This window comes from Cygnus olor, chromosome 21 (assembly GCF_009769625.2).
Source record: "Cygnus olor isolate bCygOlo1 chromosome 21, bCygOlo1.pri.v2, whole genome shotgun sequence".
Classification (NCBI taxonomy): Eukaryota; Metazoa; Chordata; class Aves; order Anseriformes; family Anatidae; genus Cygnus; species Cygnus olor.
In genome coordinates, this window is record NC_049189.1 from 5,625,125 (window position 1) to 5,635,452 (window position 10,328).

The 10,328-nt window shown below is 42.8% G+C and overlaps 1 protein-coding gene across 1 annotated transcript; it reads right to left on the bottom strand.

The window, feature by feature from the left end:
• Positions 1 to 1,142: 1,142 nt before the first annotated feature.
• LOC121058443 (chymotrypsin-like elastase family member 2A) lies at positions 1,143 to 6,550 on the bottom strand. Its single transcript, XM_040533998.1, has 8 exons — positions 6,509 to 6,550; positions 6,244 to 6,375; positions 5,572 to 5,669; positions 4,420 to 4,548; positions 3,491 to 3,627; positions 2,728 to 2,873; positions 2,442 to 2,594; positions 1,143 to 1,784 (listed from the first exon to the last, which is right to left on the bottom strand). Exons 1-8 carry the CDS (start codon positions 6,548 to 6,550, stop codon positions 1,767 to 1,769), a joined length of 855 nt encoding a protein of 284 aa, XP_040389932.1. The 3' UTR covers positions 1,143 to 1,766.
• Positions 6,551 to 10,328: the final 3,778 nt, after the last annotated feature.

Genomic DNA, 10,328 nt, shown 5'->3' on the forward strand with positions numbered 1-10,328 from the left:
GATGAAATAATTTGCTGCAGGTTTTATTCCTTGTGTAACTTCTATGCAGACCTTAAAGACCACAAAAAATGGGCTCATGATTTCAATGATCATGAACTGTAATTGCTGACATTTTTTAATCAAAGGAGATACCAAAACTTTTAGAATTTGTTCTTAATAGGAATTTCCAGAAGATTAGTTTGTGCTGATATTTTAAAATAAGCTTAGATGTTTCCACTATGTTGTCTAAATATTTCAAAAGAAAAATTAATCAAATTTCAGTTTTGTTTCAGTTTTTACAGAGGCATACATACCCAATTATCACTGTTTGTGCTTGATCACCTTTTCTCCTTCTCTTGCATTCTGCACCTAACTGATATCCATCTGCACAGCTAAGTAACCTCTAACAGTTTTGATTTTCAGAACTATTAATCATTTGTAATCTTTCGTTAATGATAATCATGAAAACAACTGATGTTATGACGAAGCTGGTGAATCCTGAGTACCCCTGCAACCCTTTTTTCTCACTGAAAAGAACAAACCAAGAAACTGGGTTTCTGATCAATCCTTTTTTATTTTTTCCTTTTTCTCTCCATAGTAGTGGTGACTGGGGGGGAGAGCCCTCCATGTTTTCTCTTATTTATATTCAATATGATTTAATACAATTTGTCTTGATAAAACACAAATGTGTTTAATCCAAAGGTAAGAAAAACAAAATGTCTGATTGAAAGGAACCGCGAGCCTGGAAGAGCTTGTCTCTGAACCCAGATGCATTTCTAGTCTCAGAATCAACTTCCAATCTTTTCCTTATCTTTCCACTGCTAACCTTTGAATTACTCGCCCTCCTTTTATAATCGATAAAATCAATATAATTGATTTATACTTTTGAATCTGCCTAAAAATGTGCCAGAAGGCAGAAGAAAAACAACAAAATCTGCCTCGATTTTACACTGCCTAACTTTTATTGTGGTCAGAGAAAGATAAAGAGGGGCTTTAATTTTGTGCCAGGTTAAAATGTTGTGATTCTGCTTGCACTTTGAAAAAATAAAAATAAAACCCATTTGTGTCCAACTGAGTGTTGGCTGACGGCAACAATTCAGAAGTCTTTACCTGGTATCTGAATTCATTGAGAAAGAGCAATGTGGGCACAAGGGAGAGGGGTCTGCAGCGATGCTGCCAGGGCAGCTGCCTGCCAGCACTTGCTGCTGCATTTTAACATTCCTGTTGCTAAACCCCAAGATCCCAGGGTGTTAAAAACCTCTCTAAAAGCAGGCACTTTGCAGCACTCCCACACTCACCTGCATTGACCTGCTTGCACTCGCGCTGCCTTCCTGCTGGGCATTGCACTGCTTGTCCTGGTGAGTCCTGCTCGCAGGCTTGAGGGTCCTGTCTCCTGCCTGCCTGCCTCCTCCTGCCCTGCTAGTTCCTTGCTTTCTCACCGCTCTACCCCTAGAGTTCATCCCATGGCTTTCTACTCTTCCTGGTGCCCATCTTCTTCACAGCAGGCTGGCATCTTCCCCCAGGTGAGCATCAAGCTCCAGCCCAAGGCAGGGGAAAGCCTTTAAAAGGTTTCCAGCATTATCACTAAATACAGGCTCTGGTCTTGACAATACACAAGACGAATTGACAGGGACACGTGTTTTTCTTTCATGTTGCAAAAATAGTGTTTATTGCAGAGTTAAAAGAATAATTCCCAGCTATTTGTGATCAAAGGTGTCATGATTATGTCTTTATTCAAACTGCTCTCCTTCTTGGCACTGATCTGATCTGTCATCCAGTTCTCTGGATTAGTTGCTTTCCATAACCTACAAAAATGTAAAATGAGGCAAAAATCAGATCACAAGAGATACGAATTTGTGAATAGTGTATGTTGCTTCCAGGATGCAGCATTTAAATAACTGAAACAAGATTTTTGATCCTCATCCACTCTTTAAATTAAGGTCTATATTATCTTAAGAAAAAAATTGTTGCTCCAGACTTGAGCAGCATGTGCTGCCTTCTAGGATGCAATTGTTCCAATCAGTGTTATTGATAAATACAAATTTAAGTAATCGCTTCTGAAGTCACAACAATAAATCTTTTTCTAATGATAAATACATCTGTAGTCTAAAGGGAAAATGAATTCCTAAACATAGAGACTTATTTAAAAGTAGAATATAATTTGGATAACTAATTTCAAAGAGGATTATGTATTTTTGCTCAGGGAATTGTTTTTGTGCTGGTAAGGGCTTGTCTACAGAGACAGGTTACTTGTATGTAAAGTATCATTTAAATTAAAAGTGAAACAGTTCCCTGAGTAGGTGGCAGAAATGTCAATCAGAGATAACTTGAATAATTTTTCAGGTGCTTTTTCTCTAGAAGACACACCTTTAAAACATCTTTTTCTCCCCTGGGTCCTCCAATAATGACCTTAGAAATAGCTAAGAGTCTGTATTCCCCAGTATAAATGCATAGAGCCTTACTTGCTGGATCCAGCTGTTGTAAGCAGAGACCCGAGTGAAGACAGAAGGTTTCCGATAATAGTTGCAGCCAAGAGAAGAGCCAAAGCTGACAATACCGTGCACTTCCCATCTGCCATCAGCACCTTGACAGTTCAGTGGGCCACCAGAGTCCCCCTGAGAGGAAGGGGGATAATAGTTAATTGTGGTCATTGTGTGAATAGTTCTTCCTTGTGTTTTAAGCTTTCCTTCTCATCAGGCCTGTTTGTGTCTGAAACCAGCCCCTAAGAATGATGTTCTCTGGACTCACATTACAGCTGGAGGTGATTCCATCCCCACCAGCGCAAACCATGTTGGTTTTCACTGTGCTTCCCCACCAGGTAGGCCTGGAACAAGTTGCATAATCCACCACCAGCAAAAGACCTTGCTGCAGTTCATCTGGAAGAGCTCCATTTGCTGTGAGGGGATAGAAACAAAGGAGTCACGATACCATGGCACTGAAGGAAGAACAGAAGTGCATCGTTAATTTTCTCTCAGGATGTGGACACTATTCCTCCAGGTAAGAAACTCCATATGAGTTGTATAATCCATTCCTTATATGCATTCTTTCACAAAAAAAAAAAAAAAGGCTGTAATTTACTAATGACTTAAAAATATCTCTTTGTTAGAGAAATAAAGGGCTGCTTTGTTTGGAAGTTTACAATTTACTATATCTCTAGGAATTGCCTCTTGAGTTGAGCTAACACTTCTGCTGAAGAGATTTTTCTTTATTTCTGTTCCCTTATTTGTCTTTTCAGTTATTCAGAAAGGTTTATTAGGACTAGCAAATTCATGCTATTAATGTTTATTCGAATAGTTTCTGAAAGCTGAGTACAGGGCCCTCTAGTGCATTACTAGCTCAATTACAAGCAAAATAAATGCAGGGAAAAATCATAGTGTGGGTGAAGTGGCCTGATCAACTTGGGGTCAAGGGGATCTTGAGCACCACCAATCCACCTTTTTCCAGTCAACTCCAAAAGAGATGGCAGTACTAAAAGACTTTGTTTCAGTTTTGCAAATCTCCAAGTACTTACTCTGCAGTCTTCCCCATCCTGTCACATAGCAAGCAGTGTTGGATGACAGGATGCTTTGTGCAGCAGGGAGGCAGGCCAGCTCAATTTGATCACTCAGGCTGACGTGTTCAGTGAGTTTGATCAAAGCAATGTCGTACCTGTGGTCACATGCACATATATGAGAATGGGGAAGGCAAGGGGTGAAGAGGATTGCAAATAGTTAAGACATAGCAGCACAAAGAGGTGCTGTTGTTCAACACTTCACCTATTTAAAAGAGATGCAAGGGAGCAAGGAGGCCACTGCATGAACAGTAAAGATTCCTCTACCCTTAAAGCAGTGGGGAAATCCATACACTGGAAGACCATTCCCTACAGAACTGTCCACTTTGCTGGCAGCTTTCTGGAGCTTTTATAGGTTTTCTTCACTAAAAACAGGTGCATGTATGAGGACTAACTCCAAGCACCCAGAAAGTGAGGCAATTTCTTTGCTAATGCACTCATCCTGCAGGAATGCATAGGAGTCCTTCAGCAACAAACATATTAATACTATTTATCAATAATTCTCTGTGTTTGTGCTAGTCATATGAGAGCTTCAAAGTGTTGTTTAAATTGATCAATTCATTCCCTTCTACAGTATGAAAGAAATTATTGCATAGAACAACAGTATCTCAGCTAAACATAAACATGCACAACGGCAGCCGAAAACACAATTAGTCAATAATCAATTAATACTGCCAGTTCCTTCTCTTCCCTTGAGGGGGAAAGGTACATACTGGAGTCTCAGCTCTCATCTTCTCATCTATGAGCAAAGGTTTAGAAATACCATTGTAAGCTGTAACAGGAGACTCTAAACATCCATTTAGCTCCTACAGCTCAGGGTAGGTGGGATTCAGTCAATTTGATTTTTGTCTTGCATCTAGTATGTGAAAAAATACTTTCCACCAACTTACCCATTTGCAACATTGTATGAATTCCATTTCTCATGGACAACGATTTTTTCTGGAAAAGCTGTCACAGATCCTTTTTCCTCTTCTGCTAAGTTATATTTTCCAAGAAGTACCCGATATTGCCTGGTAGAACTGGACAAGAAAAGGACTGACAGTTACACAGTTACCAGCTTGCTGCTTAGTCATCTGCATCTTAGCCACCTGAGATACCAGCAAGGTTGTTATCAGTAAGACTGTTAAGACTGGTTATCTTAAGACTGTAGTTTCACATCACACACATGATTTGGCTGGAGCTGAGCCAATGTCTGACTTATTTACTAAGGACAAGACATTGTATGATGGGCTTAATACTCATTTAATCTCCAAGCCATCCTGTTGACTCCTGCTTTAGGATTCATTATCAAATGAAGATGCTTCAAATTTTCACAGGATACAGGTGGTATTCTCCAATTAATAAACAATTTGGACTGTCTTTTTGACAACATGATAGTATTTGCTCATAAGAATCTTCACTGGTAAACAGCTGCAGGACACACATAATATACAAAATTAATAGTAATAACATGCAGCCAATCCTTCTTATTTCATATGATGATGTTTTCTACAACCTAATGTTGCAATAACCAACATGTAATGTATACACATATTCAAGGACGTATATTACCAAGCCACAATGGGTTGGCTCCATGGAAACAACTTTGATGATGAAGGGGCATATGTGTACCTGATGATTTCTTTGTTACACTCTCCCATAGTATGAAGAGTATTCTGAAAACAACAGGGAAATTCAAACCATTTGTGGTTACTTTTTCAGGGAGTGGATTGAGTTCTCTGTGGCTCTCACTGCCACGTATATAGTAGAAGTAGGCAACGTAGCTGAATTTTAATAGCAACTTGAAAATGTAATGATTCTTTAGGTATCTACAGGAAATTAAGGATATAATTAAGTTAATAGTATGAGATTTCTTTTTCCCCCTCTACTTTTATTTTAAGGAAATTAAAAAATGTGCTCCTTCTTGTGACCTATTAGTTATAATAAAAGATATGAAACTTGAAGTTCTTTATTGGGAAAGGAAGAACTGGCATTAATACTATTTTGCTTTCTATCTCTGGTCATGCACTGTTTTCTGAGTACAGACTAACTCAATGATTTACCTGATGCAGTGTGCAGCTGTCATTACCCAGTTGGTTGCAATGAGGGTTCCTCCGCAAGTATGATACCATTTGCCACTTGATTGATATTGAAGGGAGGCCTAGAATCAACATATCAAGTAAGGTTTGGGTTTTTGCTTGCTCATTTTTCATTGTTGCACTTTCTTCCTGCACGCATAACACACTTTGCCAGTTGAAAATGGTGGGAGTTTTTAAACAAGAAGAGTTTCTAATTCCTGTCCTCAGGTTTCCCTCCTTCCCTATCATCCAAAATTTTGATTTTATAATGTTGTTTTTCCCAAAGTCCTCACTAAGTGTGGTCCAAATAGAGCATTTCATTTGCTTCAAAAAGCTATTTGTTAACCATGTACAACTATGCTCCAGTAGGTATTGCACTTTCCACTGAATTTTACAGTCTTCTTGCTTAAATATGGCATAGTGCCCTAGTCTAACGCAAGAACATGAGAGCCTTTCTAACCAACAAGAGGTGGCACATTCAGAGCTTTCTTAAATAGACTGGAAATTTTGAGATTGATCAGAAGGTAATATTCAAAACCTAAGACATGACAGATAAGATGCAATGATCAAATGAAACATAAGACCTGGCTTTGTTCAGCCATGTTTTGTGAGGGCATCACAGGTCTAATTGTTCCAGGGAAGCACAAAATGACTAACCTGCCAGGGCCAGCTGTACGGTATTGCATTTTCCCCTCCAACAACTCTAGTCACAGCAGGTGGGAAGGCAGGTACCCCACAGCCAAGGGCTAGAAGACATACAAAATAAGATGTGTGATTTATAAGTAGGAACTTTAAAAAAATTTTCTAAGGGAGGTTGGGTTTGTTTTTACTAACTGTGTTCATACAGAACATTGCATGGCACAAATATAGGCTATAATTTGTTGTGATAATGATCAAGATATATCCATCAGTCAAGACTGACCAATGTTACATAAAGTCTGTTTTCTGACAGTAACCAAATCATGTTGGCTTAACCAAATTCTCAAGAGTCAATTGAGATGCAGCTCCTAACAAATGCAAAACAATTTGATGTGGATTAACTCTATTTCAGTGTATTCAAGCTATGTAAATTAGCTTTTATTTTGCTATCGGATGAGAGCAGTAACGCTAATTGAGCTCATGTAATAAGAATAGAATAGCATAGCACCTAGTTGCTGTTTTCAGAAAACCTTTTAATTAACCACCTATGCTGTATTTCATTCTGCTTTGTTGCAGAATGTCTAATCCCCCCCCCTTCCCCAAGAAAGGGAAAGTTGCTATTAGATTGTAATTCATTATGCCTTTAGAACTAATACTGAAATTGAGTACAGACCTGCAGCTGCCAGAGTCAACACGGCAAAGAGAATTCCAAGCATGATGCAAGTTGGCTTTATGCTGCAGGCTCTGCTTTGCAAGCTATTTTATATGTTACCATTTATCTCTAGCGTATTACTTAAAATGCAGTGTTATTCTGATACCAATGGAAAACTTGCGTAACTGTGGGATAATTTTTTATATGCACAAATGCTTAAGAAAAAATCAAACAAAAGAAAAAGAAAAAACAGGAACCATGTTTAGATGGACCTTGAATCCAGGCTAAACATACAACTTTGGTTAGAAAAAGACTTCACCTAAGTTGCATATAATCTGTAGCAGCTGTTTGCTTTCCCATTGCCTTGAAATTTCATCACAAAGGTGTTTCTAGAAGGAAAATGTTAAATGAGTTATTCTAACTCTTGATGCAATAACACTATCTGACATTTCAGGCAGTGATATTCAGACACGTCAGCGGGGTTGTATTGAACGATCTGAGGCCCCTTCTGGGCTTAATTATTGTATGATTATATGATTACTTGAAATTTTATTTTATTCTGAATTATTTTGTGACTGAACAGCAACTACCACTTTGTACTAACTGGAAAACCTGTGTTTTCTTTTCTAGACCAAGTTGCATGTGTTTTAGCATGTCATACTTCTTCAATGAAACAAACTGTAAGCACTTTGGAGGGGATACTAGAGGGCACTGGGAACCATAGGAGGTCTCTAGAGTGCCCTGGAAAGGTTCTAATGGGTGCTAGAGCACACTGGAGAGCCCTGAAAGGTCTTCTGGGGGCCCTGGAACTCCTCTGGTGTGCACTTGGGAGGCCTCTAGGTCTCTCTAGGGTGCACTGGTGAGCACTGGGAGGTTTCTAGAGTGTACTTGGAGATACCTAGGGCACCAAAGATTTTACTGGGAGGCCTCTAGAGAGCTCTGGAAGGTTTCTAGGGGATGTGAGAGCACTGCAAGGTCTCTAAAGGGCATTAGAATGCACTGGGGTACCCTGGGCACCTTCCAGGAAATACTATACCACTACACTGGGAGGCCCTTGGAGATTCTAGCGTGTGCTTGGAAGCCTCTAGTGCTCACTAGAGTGGAATTGGGAGCCCTGGAATTCCTCATGGGCATCCTAGAACTACATGTGGGGCCTGGGAGGCCTTTGGGAAGTGGTAGAGTTCACTGGGAGGCCTCGGAAGGTATCGAGGGTCCACTAGAGTGCACTGGTAGGCTTGGGAGGCCTCTAGGGGCCGCTAGAGCATATCAGGGGCACAGTGGGATGGCTGTAGATTAACCTAGAGAGCACTAAAGAAGCCTTCAAGGGGTGCTAGAGTATGCTACAAGGCCTTGCAAGGCCTCCTAAAGGTTCTAGAGTACTGGAGGGCCACAGGAGGCCTCAAGGCTGCACTGGGGGGCTGCTAAGGCATCCTAGAGGACACTGGGGGTAACTGGGAGGCTTTCAGAGGGAGCTAAAGTGTCCTGAGGAGCCCTGATAGATATGCAGAAGTTCTAGGGCAGACTGGAGGGCCACTGGAGGCCTCTAGTGTGAACTGGGAGGCATTCATGGAACCCTAGAGGACAGCGGAGAGCCCTGCCAGGCCCTTAGCTCGCTCTAAACACATTGGGTGTCCCTAGGAGACCTCTAGCATGCTGTAGAGTATACTAGGGAGCACTGGGTAGCCTCTAGGGTGCACTAGGAGACCTCTAGGGTGCCATAGAGTGCACTGGGGGGCCTGGGATGCCTCTAGAGTGCCCTTGGAATCTTCTATGAAACTCCAGAGCACATTGACACACTGTAGAGCCCCACAAGTGCTCCAGGGGGCTCTAGAGCACACAAGGGGGGGTGGAGGGAGTGGGGGAGCCTACAGCTTTCCAGGAGGCACTAGACACACAATTAGGTAGGCCCTGCGAACCTCTTAGGGTGCTTATTATAACGCCTCTCGTGCTCTCTAGAGTGCACTGGAGAGCACCTCAGGATCTCAAGGGAGCTCAATGCCCACCCACGGGCCACTGGGAGGATTTTCAGGGGGAGTTTGAGTACACTGGGGGGATGTTGCGTCGACTGCAAAGGCTCTAGAAGCAGGCTGGAGGGCCATGGGAGGCCTGTAGTCTGCACCTGGAGTCTTTTAGGGGGGTGCTAGGAGCTCACTGGAGAGCCCTGCGTCTCCAGGGGGGGTTAGAGGCACCACTGGATGAGGGACCCCCTACCAGGCCTCCAGAGGGCCTTAGGCACCAATGGCAGAAAACCTGGGGGTGTATCCAGGGGGTTCTAGATTGTATGGGAGTCCCTTGACGGGTCCTAGGGACCACTGGGAAGCTGTAGTGAGCCACTCAGGAGGGACTGAGGTTCCCTATATGGCATCCTAGAGCAAACTGGGAGGCTTTGGAAAGTGATAGAAGGTACTGGAAGGCCCGGGGAGGCCTCCAGGGGGACACTAGAGTGTACTGCAGGGCCATGAGATGCCTCAAGGCTGCACTGGGAAGCCTCTGGGGCATCCTAAAGGACACTAGGGACCACTGTGAGGTTTCAGGGATAGCTAGAGCATACTGGGAGGCTCTGGTAGACAGGCACAGGCTTTAGGGTGGACTGGAGATTCACGAGTGTTTAGTGAGCACTGGAAGCCAATACGGCACCCTAGTGGACACTGGAGAGCCTTGCAAGGCATCTAGTGGGCACTAGAGCTCACTGTGGCGCCCTGAGAGGACTTGAGCGTGCCCTAGAGCATGCTAGAGAAGCCCTGTGAGGCCTCCAGGGGGCAGTAGATTACAGTAAGTGTCCCTGGGATGCCTCTTAGTGTGCAGTAAGAGGCTCCTAGGACACCTGAGAATGCACTGGAGGGCCCTGGGAGCCCTTTTAGCGAGCACTGGGAGGCCTCTAGGTCTCCCTAGAGTGCTCTGTGTAGAGCCACCTCCCTGGGCCCTCCACATTGCATTCTCGGGTGCCCTAGGAGCCTCCTATTGCACCCCGGAGGCCTCCCAGAGACCCTTACTGTGATCTGCTGCCACCTGGAGGCCTCTCAGGGGTCTCTAGTGCACTCTAGGGCACACCAGGAAGGTATTACGAGAATACAAAGAACCATCAGTCCATGACGACAGAGAAACACTGGTGCATGGTAAGCCAGACTTTATTTCTTTTCCTATTTACCTTTAATTGATAGATCAGTAGCACTTCCCTGGCAGAGGACAGGGATTCCATAGCATCGCAAATGAGCATTTTCATACCCCCCAATCAGCATGCCTGACCTGCAGTAGAATGCCGTGTGAATTTGTCAATGAAAGAGGGTAAACCACCTATTTCACCAAAGGACAAACTAGGCAAGGAGTAGGCATTTAGAGGAGCTGCCACAAAAGAAATACTGTGTTGTAATGCTAAAACTAAAGGTTTCCATAAAGCTGAAATGAACCTATTATTTAATGTTAATATTAACAGCAGCAAAATCCACGATTG